Source organism: Aethalodelphis obliquidens, unplaced genomic scaffold (genome assembly GCF_003676395.1).
Source record: "Aethalodelphis obliquidens isolate GAN/ISIS:26980383/991018 unplaced genomic scaffold, ASM367639v1 scaffold9, whole genome shotgun sequence".
Taxonomy (NCBI): domain Eukaryota; kingdom Metazoa; phylum Chordata; class Mammalia; order Artiodactyla; family Delphinidae; genus Aethalodelphis; species Aethalodelphis obliquidens.
In genome coordinates, this window is record NW_020837953.1 from 30668111 (window position 1) to 30686928 (window position 18818).

General features: G+C 38.8%; 1 protein-coding gene across 11 annotated transcripts in view; it reads right to left on the reverse strand.

Annotated features, from left to right (window-relative positions):
* The window catches only part of PHACTR4 (phosphatase and actin regulator 4), a 117578-nt gene that overhangs the window by 36418 nt on the left and 62342 nt on the right, over nt 1-18818 (reverse strand). For 2 of the 11 annotated variants that reach the window (XM_027109451.1, XM_027109456.1), the window contains exon 1: nt 10603-10895. The exons of 8 other annotated variants lie outside the window; for them this stretch is intronic. In XM_027109451.1, coding sequence (XP_026965252.1) covers nt 10603-10648 — 46 coding nt within the window. In that variant the 5' untranslated portion in view covers nt 10649-10895. Of the gene's footprint in view, nt 1-10602; nt 10896-18818 lie in introns of those variants that run through there. One more of the 11 variants, XM_027109452.1, reaches the window with a different exon arrangement.

Below are 18818 nucleotides of genomic sequence, written 5' to 3' on the forward strand. Positions count from 1 at the left end.
TCTAACCTTACACCTAAAGGAACTAGAGATAGAAGAACAAACAAAACCCAAAGTTAGGAGAAGGAAAGAAATCATAAAGATCAGAGCAGAAATAAATGAAATAGAAACAAAGAAAACAATATAGCAAAGTGAATAAAAAAACTGAAAGCTGGTTCGTTGAGAAGATAAACAAAATTGATAAACCTTTAGCCAGACTCAACAAGAAAAACAGGGAGAGGACTCAAATCAATAAAATTAGAAATGAAAAAGGAGAAGTTACGAGGGACACTTCAGAAATACAAAGCATCCTAAGAGACTACTACAAGCAGATCTATGCCAATAAAACGGACAACCTGGAAGAAATGGACAAATTCTTAGAAACGTATAACCTTCCAAGACTGATCCAAGGAAGAAATAGAAAATATGAACAGACCAATCACAAGTAATGAAATTGAAACTGTGATTAAAAATCTTCCAACAAACAAAAGTCCAGGACCAGATGGCTTCACAGCTGAATTCTATCAAACATTTAGAGAAGAGTTAACACCCATTCTTCTCAAAGTCTTCTAAAAAATTGCAGAGGAAAGAACACTCCCAAATTCATTCTATGAGGCCACCATCACCCTGATACCAAAACCAGACAAAGATACTACAAAAAAAGAAAATTACAGACCAATATCACTGATGAATATAGATGCAAAAATCCTCAGCAAAATACTAGCAAACAGAATCCAACAACACATTAAAAGGATCATACACCATGATCAAGTGGGATTTATCCTAGGGATGCAAGGATTCTTCAATATACTCAAATCAATCAATGTGATATACCATATTAACAAATTGAAGAAGAAATAACATATGATCATCTCAATAGATGCAGAAAAAGTTTTTGACAAAATTCAACACCCATTTATGATAAGAACTCTCCAGAGAGTGGGCACAGAGGGAACCTACCTCAACATAATAAAGGCCATATATGACATATCCACAGCAAACATCATTCGCAATGGTGAAAAACTGAAAGCATTTCCTCTAAGACCAGGAACAAGACAAGGGTGTCCATTCTCGCCACTATTATTCAACACAGTTTCGGAAGTCCTAGCCACGGCAATCAGAGAAGAAAAAGAAATAAAAGGAATACAAATTGGAAAAGAAGAAGTCAAACTGTCACTGTTTGCAGATGACATGATACTATACATAGAGAATCCTAAAGATGCCACCAGAAAGCTACTAGAGCTAATCAATGAATTTGGTAAAGTTGCAGGATACAAAATTAATGCACAGAAATCTCTTGCATTCCTATACACTAACAACGAAAGATCAGAAAGAGAAATTAAGGAAACAATCCCATTCACCATTGCAACAAAAAGAATAAAATACCTAGGAATAAACCTACCTAAGGAGGTAAAAGACCTGCACTCAGAAAACTATAAGACACTGATGAAAGAAATCGAAGATGACATAAACAGGGGCTTCCCTGGTGGTGCAGTGGTTGAGAGTCCACCTGCTGATGCAGGGGACATGGGTTTGTGTCCCGGTCTGGGAGGATCCCACATGCTGCAGAGCGGCTGGGCCCGTGAGCCATGGCCACTGAGCCTGCGCGTCTGGAGCCTGTGCTCTGCGATGGGAGAGGCCACAACAGTGAGAGGCCCGCGTACCGCAAAAAAAGAAAAAAAAAAAAAAAAAAAGATGACACAAACAGATGGAGAGATATACCATGTTCTTGGATTGGAAGAATCAATATTGTGAAAATGACTATACCACCCAAAGCAATCTACAGATTCAATGCAATCCCTATCAAATTACCAGTGGCATGTTTTACAGAACTAGAACAAAAAAATCTTAAAATCTGTATGGAGACACAAAAGACCCCCAATAGCCCAAGCAGCCTTGAGGGAAAAAAACGGAGCTGGAGGAATCAGACTCCCTGACTTCAGACTATACTACAAAGCTACAGTAATCAAGACAATATGGTACTGGCACAAAAACAGAAATATACATCAATGGAACAGGACAGAAAGCCCAGAGATAAACCCACGCACCTATGGTCAACTAATCTACAACAAAGGAGGCAAGGATATACAATGGAGAGAAGACAATCTCTTCAATAAGTGGCGCTGGGAAAACTGGACAGCTACATGTAAAAGAATGATATTAGAACACTCCTTAACACCATACACAAAAATAAGCTCAAAATGGGTTAGAGAACTAAACGTAAGACTGGACATTATAAAACTCTTACAGGAAAACATAGGAAGAACACTTTTTGACATAAGTCACAGCAAGAACTTTTTTGATCCACCTCCTAGAGTTATGGAAATAGAAACAAAAATAAACAAATGGGACCTAATGAAACTTAGAATCTTTTGCAAAGCAAAGGAAACTACAAACAAGACGAAAAGACAACCCTTAGAATGGGAGAAAATATTTGCAAATGAATCAACGGACAAAGGATTAATCTCCAAAATATATAAACAGCTCATGCAGCTCGATATTAACAAAACAAACAACCCAATCGAAAAATGAGCAGACCTAAATAGACATTTCTCCAAAGATGACATACAGATGGCCAAGAAGCAGATGAAAAGCTGCTCAACATCACTAATTATTAGAGAACTGCAAATCAAAACTACAATGAGGTATCACCTCACACCAGTTAGAATGGGCATCATAAGAAAATCTAGAAACAATAAATGTTGGAGAGGGTGTGGAGAAAATGGAACCCTCTTGCACTGTTGGTTGGAATGTAAAGTGATACAGCCACTATGGAGAACAGTATGGAAGTTCCTTAAAAAACTAAAAATAGAATTACCTTATGACCCAGCAATACCACTACTGGGCATATACCCTGAGAAAACCATAATTCAAAAAGACACATGCACTCCAATGTTCATTGCAGCACTATTTACAACAGCCAAGTCATGGAAGCAACCTAAATGCCCATCGACAGATGAATGGATAAAGAAGATGTGGTACATATATACAATGGAATATTACTCAGACAGGGACGAAACTGGGGCATTTGTAGAGACGTGGATGGATCTAGAGACTGTCATATAGAGTAAAGTAAGTCAGAAAAACAAATATCATATATTAACGCATATATGTGGAACCTAGAAAAATGGTACAGATGAACCGGTTTCCAGGGCAAAAAAAGAGATACAGATGTAGAGAACAAACGTATGGACACCAAGAGGGTAAAGTGGCGGGCAGGGGGGAGCAGTGTTGGTGGTGGGATGAATTGGGAAATCGGAATTGACATATATACACTAATATGTATAAAATAGATAACTAATAAGAACCTTCTGTATAAAAAAATAAAATTCAAAAATTCAAAAAAAAGGGAGAATGCAAAGAACTAAACGAAAATGTAAATATAATTTGATGATAGGACTACAGGATATCTGTGCTTCTTCTAGCTTCTTTTATTTTGTGTGTGTGTTTTTTTTTATTTTACAGTGAACATGTATGGCTTTTATAATTGGAATAAAAACAAATTTACTTTGAAAGTGGGAGCTTTCAAATCATAACAGTTAATAAAGTCCAGCATATATATAAGTACATAAAAGAAAGCAATTCTTTCTAAACATTAGGTTCCTATAAAAATGAATTATTTCCGGGCTTCTCTGGTGGCACAGTGGTTAAGAATCCACCTGCCAATGCAGGGGACACGGGTTCGAGCCCTGGTCCAGGAAGATCTCACATGCTGCGGAGCGACTAAGCTCGTGTGCCACAACTACTGAGCTTGCGCTCTAGAGCCCGCGAGGCACAGCTACTGAGCCCGCGTGCCACAACTACTGAAGCCCACGTGCTTAGAGCCCTGCTCCACAACAAGACAAGCCACGGCAGCGAGAAACCCACGCACTGCAACGAAGAGTAGCCCTCGCTCGCCACAACTAGAGAAAGCCTGCGCTCAGCAACAAAGACCCAATGCAGCCAAAAAAAAAAAAAAAAAGAATTATTTCCTACATAAAAATCATAGTCTGAAGTATTAAGCAAATTAAACCATTCAAGGACATTTTCTTGGAGTAGTGACACATGTTAAAGTAAGTAGGTTTGGATCACCCAAACAACAGTTTCTAGTCCTACATTCTTTTAAGAATACCGCCCTTGTTCACCATGAGTACAATCTTGTGCTAAAGGAGCTAGAGACCAAATTTAACGGTAATCTAAATTCACCAGGTGTAAACTTTTCAGCTGTGGAATAAAGGGTTTTAAAGTATGCATAAATTCTTGAGAGCAGTGGCTGATTAGATCTAATTGAAGCCACTAATCTCCGTAGCATTCTTGGATCCACTGGAACTATTCAGGCTTCCTACTGTGAATTTTTGTCTGACTTTAAGAAAATTCAATTGCATCACTTAGAAAACTGCAATAGAAAGAAAGAGAAACTGATGGATGAATAAATTATACAAGAAAAAGTATACTCAGGTATTGAGAAACCATCTTTTTTATTTTATTTTATTTTGGTGGTACGCGGGCCTCTCACTGTTGTGGCCTCTCCCGTTGCGGAGCACAGGCTCCGGACGCACAGGCTCAGCGGCCATGGCTCACAGGCCCAGCCACTCTGCGGCATGTGAGATCTTCCCGGTTCGGGGCACGAACCCGTGTCCCCTGCATCGGCAGACGGACTCTCAACCACTGCGCGATCAGGGAAGTCCCGATCTTTTTTATTCTTAATGATACAATTACACCTCAAATATTGTTTCTGTACTCATAAATAAAAGGCTTAGGGAGGTGAATTTGAAACTGTTCATAAGCAAACCTGCACATCAACCAAATATTTGTTCTCAACAATTCTGATTTATGACCATCTCCCTCCCATTTCCAATTTTTAAAAATTAATTTATTTATTTTTGGCTGCACTGGGTCTTTGTTGCTGCGCGCGTGCTTTCTCTAGTTGCGGCAAGCAGGGGCTACTCTTCGTTGCCGTGCGCGGGCTTCTCCTTGCGGTGGCTTCTCTTGTTGCAGAGTACAGGCTCTAGGCACGCAGCTTCAGTAGTTGTGGCATGCAGGCTCAGTAGTTGTGGCTTGCGGGCTCTAGAGTGCAGGCTCAGTAGTTGTGGTGAATGGCCTTGCTCCGCGGCATGTGGGATCTTCATGGACCAGGGCTCAAACCCGTGTCCCCTGCACTGGCAGGCTGATTCTTAACCACTGAGCCACCAGGGAAGCCCCCATTTCCAATTTGACAGAAGAAATACAGGCTTGGAGTCACATTTGGATACCCCACTGTTTCTATTTAAACTCAGTATGGAATTTAAAATGTCCTCATGGTCCCATTCTGTTTTCCAATGAGAACCAAAACAAGGTGGCTTTTCCCTCCTTGTTTCCCTTTGTTTGCCAGAAAACAGGGTGTAGAATGCTGGCTATAGTTTTAGGATTGTGTGTTCCAAGGAAGTCATGCAGCTGCAGGCCACTAGGAAAGCAATTCACAGAGTTGGAGGTCTTGGTGTTTTTTGGAGGGGGTGGAGTTAGGAGAGGAAGATAACTAATTACAGTTTGGAGTTTCCAGTTTGAGAAGTACCGTGAAACTATGCCCTGGTGTTTAAACTACTTACTCCCTCCTCCAAGTTGTAGCTAGCACCTCACATTTCAGAGGCTTGTTTCTTATTTCATATATTATGCAGAGTTCTAGCAGTTTCTTTCTTCAACCCTAAGTTTTTTCCTGGTCAACATTTAATTCAATGTTTTTTAGTTCAAGTTTAGTTGTTCCAGGTGAATTTCTGAGGTGATTTTAAAATAAATGTATAGTATTATTAAAAAATAACTTAGCACTTTTCATCTTCAGATAAACTATTTGCTACAGATACATGTTATACCTACATTACTTGCTAGAGATAAGGGATAAAACAGGGTTAGACGGTAAACCTAGTTCATTTGAGAATCTGATTTACAACCAATTAGTCATTCACGTTGGAAGGCAAGGTAAGGCACAGGCAATTGTAGTTGACAGATAACTTAGTTTTCAAGATAGCCTTCACTACCCACTCCCCTTCACTAGGCTTAGTAATAAGCAACAAAATTACTGGGACTGTCTTAGTTCCACACCTATTTCTTATACCTTGTCGGGTCTTAAAAAATGTGTAGATTTAAAGTGTATAAAGTTCTCTCATTTTACCCCCAAAACTTTTAATAATCAGTTATTGTCCAAAACTTAAAAATACATAGCTTTGTGCAACGAGATACATACTCCATTATCAAGAGGTAGCAATTATCTTTTTTTTTTAAGTTTAAGGTATATGGCATAATGGTTTGACTTAAATATATTGTGGCCAATTACTTTTATAATCTAATGGTTCTGTTTAATTATCTTTTATGCCCATCTAGCTTGAAACAGATCTTGCTTTTATACAATCATTTTAACAGCATTAGAATTCTGTAAATGGAGAACACTAATTTATGGTACTTACACTATTGTACTTATACTCATTTTTGCCTTCTGAAAGAGGATTATTATTGAATTTAAAAAACTGTTTTAGAAAACTGCAACAAAAAAAACCAGAAAGCAACAAAATTACAGAAAGCAAAACTGCAACAAAATTACAGAAAGCAAAACCACTAATGAACAAAGCAGGCTTTGTCTAGAGCAGGCCCATAACTTCCCTTGGAAATACTGCATAGTTCTGACCTTTGGGAAATAGAACTGGGCAAAGCACTCAAGAAGATAGCCAGGGAGAAGGTCTCTCTCTGTACCTGCAGGTACAATTAGGTCTGAGGTTCCAACTCTGGGAAAAGAGATCTTTGACTGTAACTACGTCAAGAAGTGATGCTGCTTTACTCTGGCAATTTGATATGTATACTTTTTTGATAAAAGTTCTAAGTTGAGAGAAAGGTTTTAAGGTGAGGTGCCAGAAAATATATTCTCTCATGGAAAAAAACTTTAAACCTATCAAAATTAACCTGCAAGTAGAAAGAGGGAATATACTGTTGTGACAATAGGCCATTCAGAAAATCTACTGAAGCAGAAAGAGGGAATAATAATTTTTGATTGGTATTCAACAGAAAATCCTTTAAGGAGTACATGACAGACCCCTAACACTTTCTCTTGATTCCTGGATTACATGAAGAAAGTATACCTGTTCCTTCTTTCTCAGAAGCATTTTTTTTTTTTTTTTTTTTTTTTGTGGTACACGGGCCTCTCACTGTTGTGGCCTCTCCCGTGCGGAGCACAGGCTCCGGACACGCAGGCTCAGCGGCCATGGCTCACGGGCCCAGCCGCCCCGCGGCACGTGGGATCCTCCCGGGCCGGGGCACGAACCCATGTCCCCTGCACCGGCAGGCGGACTCTCAACCACTGCGCCACCAGGGAAGCCCTCTCAGAAGCATTTTATTTTTAGATCTAGATAGGTATGAGAAATGTCTCTGATAATTCTGGTGACCAAATAATGCCAAGTGTTCTTCTTTCAAGTCTCATGAAGAAGTTTATTTTTAATTAATCCATCTATTATTTATTTCTATGTTAATACTGTTCTATAGCTATATTAAAATTTATTCATCCAGCAATCTCCTTACTAACTTTGCCTCCAAATAACAAAATTATTTCTAAAGCACCTTTCCCAAAACCACTCCTATTCTCATGTGGGAGAACACATAACAACAAATTTCAGAGTAAAATGAATCGAATACTGATGGAAAAGGAATGAAGGAAAGAGGAAATATTACAACAGTGGTCCCCAACCTTTTTGCCACCAGGGACCAGTTTCGTGGAAGACAACTTTTCCATGGATGGGGGGGTGCGTGGGGGATGGTTCAGGCAGTAATATGAATGAGGGGATATTGGTATGCGGCCCGGGGATTGGGAACTCCCGTATTACAATATGACATCTTTTAAAGCAATATATTCTTATACAAAGGAAAAGTGGGGAAAAAAGAGGCTAATTATTGAGTGAAAGGTACATGATGGGGAAAAAAAAAAAAGAGCTAGAGAGAGGGAATGGAAAGTTAGAGAGAGAAGGAAAGTTCCAGCTTAAATGGTTGGGTAGAATTCACTAAAATTCTTGGTACTTCCCTGGTGGTCCAGTGGCTAAGACTCCATGCTCCCAATGTAGGGGGCTGGGTTCGATCCCCGGTCAGGGAACTTGATCCCACATGCATGCTGCAACTAAGGGTTCGCATGCTGCAACTAAAGATCCCGTGTGCTGCAACTAAGACCCGGCTCAGCTAAATAAATAAATAAATATCTTTGGTCTTGTGCCTAATTTAAGGACATGTGCTAAATCAGCTGTTTTTTTTTTTTAGCTGTTTGTTTTAATATGATACATAGTAAAGGATTCTAGTGAACACAGAAACAGCTTTTTGTGTTGATTGAGAACTACAAAGTATTATTTGAAAGTTTTATCTCAGTAAATCTTTTTTTTGGCTGCGCTGCATGGCTTGCGGGATCTCAGTTCCCAGACCAGGGATTGAACCTGCGATGTGGCAGTGGAAGCCCAGAATCCTAACCACTAGGCCACCAGGGAACTCCCCACTTCACAGGACTTTTATTAGGATTATCGGTAGAAGGAAAAATTGATGAATGATGAGCCCTACTTTTTTTTAATAGGCAGAAAAAATTTGAAACTTTATCTGTTGAGATGAAATTTTTTGTCTAGTATATAGATATGAAATGAGCATTCTTCATAAATATTACCACTCACTAGTACGCTGTACCTGCTTACCCATTTCTTGCTTTTCAAAGACCTTTCATTTCCATCTCATAGATAAATGCCTAGCATGATTTACATCCTGACTTGTTAACAGAGAACCACCTTTGTAGTAGAAACCACAGGAGAATTTAGTGGCCCAAAAGGGAATTTACCAAATTCAGGAGAGTGGTTACCTCTGGGAGCAAACAAGCAAAATGCCATCATAAGGGAATGTAGGCATAGAGAGAGGGGTGGGGTGGGATATAACTCTGTTTTTATGAAGACTTTTTTTTTTTTTTTTTTTTTTTGCGGTACGCGGGCCTCTCACTGTTGTGGCCTCTCCTGTTGCGGAGCACAGGCTCCAGACACGCAGGCTCAGCAGCCATGGCTCACGGGCCCAGCCGCTGCACAGCATGTGGGATCTTCCCGGACCGGGGCACGAACCCGTGTCCCCCGCATCGGCAGGCGGACTCTCAACCACTGTGCCACCAGGGAAGCCCTAACTCTGTTTTTAATTTCATCTCAAGCTGAGTAGAGGCCCCAGAGGGTCCTTTATATTTTCCTCTATACCCTTTTCTAGCCATTGGGTTGGCCAAAAAGTTCATTCGGGTTTTTCCATTAACATCGTATGAATTTTTCGGCCAACCCAATGAGAACGATTTCATTAAGGGAATAAAAACAAAACAAAACAACTGAGCTACCGAATTGATATGGACCCAGCCCTGGTGATCAAAGTAAAGTAAGTCAAGTTCTGATTTCAGTCCTAAAAATCTGTGGCTGAATGACTCACTTTGCGATCCATGTGCTTCAGTTTCAATAAAATATGAAAAGTACTTTGTAGGAATTTCATCTGGAAAGTTCTCAGGGGAAAACATACCTTTAGAAATGAAATTACATTAAATCATGAGACACATTTGGGCGTGTTACCTGTGTTCCCATACTTTATGGTTTTCTTTAAAGTCACTAACATTTTTCATTTCTGGGGGAAAAAAAAAAACCACCCTGGGACTGAACATGTTTTCTGCTGCTTCATAAATCAAAGAGAAGGTATAAGAAGGCATGAATCTTAAAAAAAAAAAAAAAAGTATAATGTCAAGGAATGATTCACAGGCTTTTCCCCACTTTGTTTATATTTAGGAAGCCTTTAATGAGCATCCACTTAAATCTATCTTTCCCACCTTTCTATCTTCATTTTATACAAAACCCCACAAGGTTGGGAAAATGAGTCTTTTAGTGACAGTGGACTTCCATTTCACTTACATGCTTTGAAACTCTGGCTACACTTATCAGCCTGGTCTCCAGCTATCTCTGAGACAATAACACTTCAAACGCAAAGCACTGCCTTCAGCAATGTTTATACCAAGTATTGCCTTATGAGAAACGGAAACACCAGCACAATGGAAAAAGCCTGAGACTTATTTGGAAAATGTATAACTGAGTCTAAAAAATTAAGTCAAATCTCAAAAATGGTCCTGTCGGGAATTCCCTGGTGGTCCAGTGGTTAGGACTCTGTGCTTCACTTCAGGGGGCCTGGTGGAACTGGTAGGGGGAACTAAGATCCTGCATGCTGCAGCCAACAAAACAAAACAAAACAAAACAGGTCCTGTTTATAGAAGTCAACAATTCTAATGCTATACCACACGTATATATCAGCTGCCCAAGTCCTGCAAAAGAGCAGTAAAACACCATTGATTTCTAAACACGAGTTCCTGTAGCACTTATGTTCTGCAAGGGCAAGAAATTAACAGATGGTTTACTAGCAATATTGTCTTTAAAAAGTCCAAAAGGATACAGTAAAACACAACTATGAGTGGTAAATTAATATAACTGAATGAAAAATTAACTTATTTTTCATTTATTCTTCACAAAGTGATAAACATCCCAAAGTTAAAAACATCAAAATCCTCATATTCAAATTCCTATAAAATAGTCAACTTCACCTACAGATCTGCCTTGCCTCTGTCAAGATTTTGTTTCTTTGCGTTCTATTACTCACCAACTCCATCTGGATTTACCGGTCTGGAGATGTCAGCTTGCCCCATGATTATGTTGTCTCATGTGTCTCACAACAACAAATCGTCCCCGACCAAAGCGAACTTTTCTTAAACGATAAATCCACGTAAGGAGGGGACATGCACTCCTCTCTCAGTGTCACCGCCAGACATCAGGAAATGGCAGGAAGTCAGTTAATCCGCAGGAGTTTCTGTTTCCCTGTATCCCGGACAAGGCACTGGTGTTTCTCACAAATATGTCTTCACGCTGGCTCTCTTCACATAGGAATGCCTGTCATTCCAGAGTGCACACTGTGAAGAGCTCAAGTGCAGGAAGGGGAGGAGACTGCCAACCACATTCTAGCTGCTGAGCGGCACAGCCCTCAAAGTCCACACCTACTTTTTCTGACACTGAGCTGGGTTACAACTTTCCAGACTCACAGTCACGAAGAAAGGGAGGCTGCTCAAGAGTCTACCAAAGAATTTGTAAATTTAATCACACAAAAAACATCAGGGTTATGCGTAAGCAAGCTGATGGGAGCAGAAGTCCATTCAAAGGTACATTTTAGATACAAGCTTATCTCAAAATTAGACCATTCTGACATTTCACTGCTTGCTCTAAAACTGTATTTCGTACCTGTGAGTGGCATACTCAGAGCAGAATAAGATCTGTGTATTGGGAATTAATAACATTAGGAACAATATTTTAGAATTAAATATACCTTTTCTAAAAATAAAAAGAAATATTTCTGAAAATTTTGCTTACTAAAATAGTAAACTAGAAATGAATATTTTAAGGTATTATGCAATATTTCTCTTTCTGCTAAAGTTCAATAATGATCTTGAGGAATACAAAACTATAGGGAGTAGCCCTACGTGCTGCATATAATACACAGGCAGTATCAGCTAACCACATGCAGCAATGGAAGGGCCAGCCTGCATGCTGATTTTTTTTTTATTCAGATATAACTAATTTATATACAGTCATATACATAAATATTAAGGATATAGCTTGATGAATTTAACATCTGAAGGTAAAGGGGGAACTAACAATTCTGAGCACTGTATTAAGGAGTTTTATACTGTCTATGTCCTTTAATTATCACCACAAATAAACAGGCATTGTGAAGAATATATTACTTACCCTATTATCAGATGAGAATAAGGCTACTGAGGTTAAATCCTGTGTTTGTCAAAGCCCTAATATTCCATTAACAAATGACAGCTACCCCTAAAACTGAGCTTTTAGTTTAAAACTTTGTTCTCCAAACTGAGATTTCGGAAAGATTTCTAGTATCTGGATTTTTCCTTTGCCTTTCCTTAGCACCTGCTCCTCTTTCCCCATTACCTTATCTCTATTATCTGCTTTTGATTAAAAAAGTAGCAAAGGTAAGGAATAAGAAAACGACAATGCTAAGGCATCAGTAAGAAAAAAAAAGTGTACACTTGGGCAAAACTCAGTTGTTAGTACTGGTAATAGTAAAAAAAAATTATGATATTGACCATTAAAATAGGAAAGGATAAAAGGAAAAAAACAGCGAAATTTTCCATTAAAAGAATGCGCCAATCTAAGAATGTCAAGTTCCTTCTAAGCTGGCCCTTACATTTATTAGCCTAAAAGCAGATCATGTGCAAGAGCACCACCCACTACTGTAAAATGGGGAAGCAAAAGGCGGCAAATGCATTGCCCAGCACCTAGCAGGTGCTCAGCATATTGTAGTTATCATCATCATGCAGACAATACAGCATATTGTTTAAGAAGATGAACTTTGGAGGCAGACTAAAATTTTAATTCCAGATCTATTACTAGCTGTTAACACTAGGCAAGTTATTTCACCTCCCTGAGCCTCAGTTTCCTCATTTGTAAAGTGGGCATAACAATACTTACCAGTACAAGGCATTAAATGACATGAACAGAAATAAAGTACTTTGTAATGTGCCTGGCACATGGAAAGCTCTCAATAAATGCAAGCAATACCTATCACAGCTGTTATAGTAAAAAAAAAAAAAAAAAAACAAGTCAAAAAAGGAGAGGGCAGGTCAGGGGCAGCCAGACAATGGTACATGGCAGAAAACCCAGTCATTACAAGGAGGTTAGTCAGAAACGGAAGAGGATGACATTTCTGTACCATGAATCCAGAGAGCAAACTGGAAGAAGCAGGCCAAGGAGGAAGTGTGAACACAATCAGGTTGGTGCACAGAAACATTAAACAGATGGAACAGCCCAGATGTGTGTATTATCATGAATTAGTTCAAACCAGGCACATTAAACACACACACACACACACACACACACACACACACACACACACACACACACACACAGAGCCCAGAAACAGTATTACAGAATCTAGTTCATGTTGACAGAATTATACAAGAGTAGAACAGATAGATTTAAGGATCCTCATATGGCTGCTGTTTACCACCTGCCAAATTTAAATGTCCAACTTGACTTGGCTCACTGCTGATCTTGGGTATTTGAAAGCAGCAATAAACTCAAAGATTAGAAAAAGGATTCTTAGTGATCATTTGGCTCAATCTCCTATTCTTTACGGAAGAAGGAAATTGAGGGTTCAAGAGGTTAAATGCTTTGCTCAGAGCCAGGACTAAAACCCAAGCCTCCTGATTCTAACTCCAGGACTCACTTTGGCTCTTGTATAAATGGCCAAGGAAATATTTATTTCCTAAAGATATATTCATTTCCCAGGGAAGTCCACACTCTACAACAATGACAAATCTCTCAGAGATTCTAATTCTGTCACCTATGGACCAAACCAACACATGTTCCCTAATCAGCATGTTTCAGTTTCATTTTAACAATCAATATTTACTTTGCGCTGACAAAAGCAGACAAGCAGGGAGAGGGGAAAGTACTGGCCTACTAATGGCTTTAAAATTTAACAATAAGGCCTTGTGTTCATTCTAGTTTTCCATGTATTACATTTTAGAAATGCAAAGGTAACTCTCACTTCAACTTTATAAGAAGTAGACAACTCTCTCTTAAGTGTCACCTAATAAGATACTCTCTTTTTAGAGTACTTTTCTTCCACAGCTTATTGCCTCAAGGAATGGGGCAAGTAACAGATTAAAATTTGTGAATCTCTTCCTATTTTATTTAGGGAAAGAGCAAAAAAGGCCTTATAAAGTTTAATATGCAAAGGAATCTAAGTTACAGCTTAGATTTAGATAGCAATTGAAGCCCCCAAGCAGTCTCATTTTATCGAAGAACTGTTTCTAAACAAACACTGCTGAACATTCAAAACCTTTAGTGACACTTACAATTCCAAAACTTTTTGTTGGCCAGCACATCAGACACTAACGTGAGAACATGCTTTATATTGTCAATAAACAGTTTACAAGATCAATCACAAAAGTATAATGCTTCCATTTAAATGTAATTTTATGCTGAGGTACCTATATAAATTGGCTTACCTAGGAGAGTAAACTCTTCGCTATTTCAATTACATCTCCCTCAGCTTAATTCAGCATACCACTTTAAGTCTGAGATGTCTCAAGGAGGTGAGCTCTAGTGCGAGGTTGGGAAGAAAGTCACTTTCCTCTTGGAAAGGCTGACCAACAGAAATTATTAACAGGTCACACGGATACATATTCAAGTAAAAGACTAATTTTCAGCTTCTTTATATATAATCGAGGGTGGGAGCAGTTTTCTATTCTTTATTCGACCATCTAACTCTAATCTAGTCTGGCTGGCTCTGAATAGGAAATAAAATCCTACAATTAATAACCTTTGTCTCATATTCCATGTGGAAATTAGAAAGCCTTGCTAGTCACTTGTAAACTCTTCATTGTCTCATCTATTTGTACAAACCACTCCCTTGGCCTGGAATTTCTTTCCCAGATCCATCTAGGGAACTCCTACCCATCCTTTAAGAATTGGCTCAAATGTTGCTTCCACTATTAAGAGTCTTTTCTTAGTCACTCAAGCAGAATTCAGACAAAGATTTCCTGATCACTGATTATGTGCCCAGCAATGCTCTGGAACTAAAAAGAATAGTTTTTGTCCTTAAGGTGATTACAGTTCAAATAAGTAGGATCAACAATAGAGCATGATAAGTACCTAGGTGCTACACAAACACATATTGATGGGGCTGGGGGCATCTAGCTTTCTCCTGAGAGATGACAGAAAATATCTTGAATTAAGTGACTTCTAAAATCTGAGAGAGTCAGTCATAGAAGGAATAACAGAGGTGAGAAAAAGGTAAGGGCAGCAAGAGATAAGACTGTAGAGGTAAAGAGCTGCTCATGACTGATGGTGCCGGATGTATCACCCTGAACTGCAATGATCTTCTGACTTCTCTGCTGGGCAGGAACCATGATGTGCCTATACTTAAGCCCTCAGTGCCTGGCAGGACTCAGTGCACGGTGGACATGCAAAAAGTATTTATTAACCTTGAGGACAAGGGAAGAAACAGCATTCCTCAACTTTAAGCTTTGCTCACAGAATCTGGTAGCAAAAGACAGTTAAGGCAAAAAGTGCCACAGACGAAGGCTGGAAGAAATGTCAAGACCATAGACTAGTTTATCATTCCAAACAATCTTGAGAACTACTGTGAAACTCTCAATTCTCTGTGAAAAAATGGCATGCTTATGATGGTTTTTGAGAATTTACTGCTTTGCAAGTTGTAATAACTTTCAAAGAAGACAAATGTGTCAGGTGAATGTTTACATAAACCCTCATATAATCACGACTGCTAGGCTCAAGATCCTCAGCAGAAAGCACTTCTACTCCATGTGAACGAGCCGGAAGAACAGGCTGAAAGACAGAGATTAAAGTTAAGGGGGAGCCACTGGTACCACCAGATACTCATCCCTCTTACTCCCAACGACACTGGTTTCTTTCTGTGGCTGGCTCATTGGAGGCAAAAAATGAACACACGTGCCACCTATTCTACATCAAATACTGTAACTCTTGTCCCCTGCCTACCCCCACTTCCAGAAGGAAGCACGGCTTACCAACGGAGGAAAGCTTTCGAGGCTTTGGAGTTACATATACATAACTATGTAAAATTTCAGCTTTTCCATTTGCTGATTAGGTGACTGAACAATTACTTAACTTATATGAGATAGAGATAATTACTCAGCGTTTTTGTGAGGATCAAATAAGAGAAATCTCTAAATTATAGTCTGATGACTGAAAGTGCTTAATATATTTGGCTCCTTCTCACCTCACTTAGATTCTTCATATAAATGACTCCTCCCCTCCACCGAATGCTTACATTTAAGTACCACCATTCCTTAGGAAAAAATGGGGAGGTTCTGCTATGCCTTTACATCACAGTGGCTATACATATGGCAGGCATGAAGTAATGTATATGTTTACAAACCTACAGTATGTTGGACTGTGTTTATGGGAGAAAGAAACTGAAATTATGCCAGCAGGACTGCTTTCAGATCCATGGAATAAGAGACCTCAGGCTAGGAAATTGGAGCTACAGAAATTCTTTTTGCTCTCTCTTAAAGTTTTTGTTTTGAAGACAATAAATTCTTAAGGATGCCCTAGTGGTCAGGAGATGTTTCTAGAACTGAGGAGTTAGTTATAAAAATTATAGTAAGCAGGAAAGTTTCAGTTAAGAAAGATGAAACATTTCTCTCTGGTTGGGTTAAGGGATTAGGTAGTTCCTCAGAGTACAGTAGAGTCAGTGGAAAAGGTAGGCGTAGATGAAAATGAGAATTAGCTGAATGGGTACTTCCCTGGTGGCTCAGTGGTTAAGAATCCTCCTGCCAACGCAGGGCACACGGGTTCGAGCCCTGGTCCAGGAATATCCCACATGCTGCGGAGCAACTAAGCCCGTGCACCACAACTACTGAGCCTGCGCTCTAGAGCCCGCGAGCAACAACTACTGAGCCCGCACACCACAACTACTGAAGCCTGCACACCTAAAGCCTGTGCTCTGCAACAAGAGAAGCCATGGCAATGAGAAGCCCATGCACCACAACGAAGACCCAACGCAGCCAAAAATAAATAAATTAATTAATTTTTAAAAATCCTAATTAAGAAAAAAGAACTAGCTGAAGGGAGATGAGAAGAAGTGGAAAAAAAATTGAGCAAAAAGATTCACAGGTTGTGTGGATGAGGGAAAAAGGGAAATGAGAAGAGGATACAAATGACATTTATCAAACTTTAATCCACTATGTGACATCAGGTACCTGAATCAAATTATTGCCAAGCTCCCTTCAGGTTCTGAAATTCTACAGCAGAGTCAAACTAATGACAACTAATTCAGTGTTCTGTTTCAAATAATGGTTCCAAGAAATGTTTTATTACGGAAGAGAACAGTGGCCATGGTGCACTTTATATAGCTAATCCAACTCAATGTTTGCCATAGAATGCAAAATAAGTGCTTAATGAATTGGGGTATTATTATTGGGAAACCACAATCCTCATTTATTCATTCCACAAAAAATGTCCTGAGCACCTCTAAAGTATCAGTTACTGTTCTAGGTGTTGGAAACACTGACTGGATACAAAGAGGGAAAAATCTATGCCTTCTTTCTAGTATGGTAGACGGTGATAAGTGCTATAGAAAAAAAATTACTCAGGGAAAGGGAATACAATGGGCTGAGAAAGAGGGTGCTAAATTATAAACTGTGCAAGCAGAAGGGCCTCATTGGGAAGATGACATATAAACAAAGACCTGAAGTAAACAACACATTCCTCAATTAACGTACTAAAAGTAAATATTAATTACAACTACAGTATATTTTAATGACTGGTCAGTGAAGTAAGGGTTATCAAACGGGCTGCTCAGTTCTCAAATATTTAAAGATGTGCTGTCTAATACTGTGGTCACTAGTTACGAATGATTATTTATATGTATATTAATATTTAATACATTTATATTAAACACAATTTGCAATTCAGTTTCTCAGTTGTACTAGCCACATTGCACACATGGCCACCACATTGCACGATGCAGACCTAGAATATTTCCATCACTGCACAAAGTTCTATCAGACAGGCCAAACCCAAAGTATTTTTAAAGTACACTTACAAGTCTTCCAGTAACAATGCAAAACAGAGTATTTCATCAGCACGTGGTATCTATTTTCCATGGCACCAATGACTAAACACTAACTACTAGAGGCAGTATACTCCGAAGGAACATTGACAGTTAAAAAAAAAAAGTTTCCTTTTATTCAGTTACAAACTATTGAGCTATTTATACTCACAATCTTTGATACTCTTACTTTAACAGTTGAATTACTGTTTCTTTTCCTAGTAACACTCAAGTAAAGTCTTTGACTATTAATAACAACTCAAAGCTCAGGGAAGGATGGTTTTATTTCAATTTAAAGATCTACTGAGAATTATATCCATTTGTTACCAATTGAAAATTAACAACCTCCATCTTACTGGCCATCCATTTAATAGTCTATCTACCCCAAATAGTATTTTTTCATGTAGTTACAGTGAAAGTGATTGAGAAATCTTAATCTTAAAGAAAAAAAATATTTAATAAAACCACATGATATTCATAAAAACTAAGTCCCAAGTGGCCTCTGTCTACTAAGGAACCTGGAGGTATCAATGATGTGTAGAAACTAACCAGTCAGAAATCAAGGAGCTGCCCGTCACAGGGTTTTGAAACACTGAATGTTCTCCAGTAAAGTGGCATTCATTACTGATGACTCAGAGATGACTACTAGTTGATGCCACGTCTCTCCTTCCTTCTCTCTTTCATAACTCTTTCTAACTCATTTGGTTCTCAGTTTCACTTTCAGACAGTGAGAAAGAAATCCAAATATTACCAACACTCAGCCACATATCCAGTGGAAATACAATAAGTCTGATGATAGCTATAACATTTGTAAAAGTTATTCAGAAATTTCTAACAAGAAATCTCCTTAAACATTCTTTTCTGGTACACGTGCAGGAGAATACAGACTTCATCTTCTACTAAATAAAAATTCTGAGTAATGAACACCTGGTTACACTGTGAGTCAGCAGTAATTCTACAAAAGAACCAAGGATGACCATATAAATGAATGGTGTTTCTATCAAACTTGTTCCAGCCAGTAATTCAAATGTACTTTATTCTTTGTTTTCCATGTAAGAAATACCCATCTCTTTTATACCATTCTCTTCCCTCAAAATTCTCAAACTTTCACAACCACAGAACCTAGGAGGTGAGGTACAGGAGAAAAGAAAGGCTATGTATATAATTTCTAAATTCAAAGAGAAATAGTGTTTTGGATTATA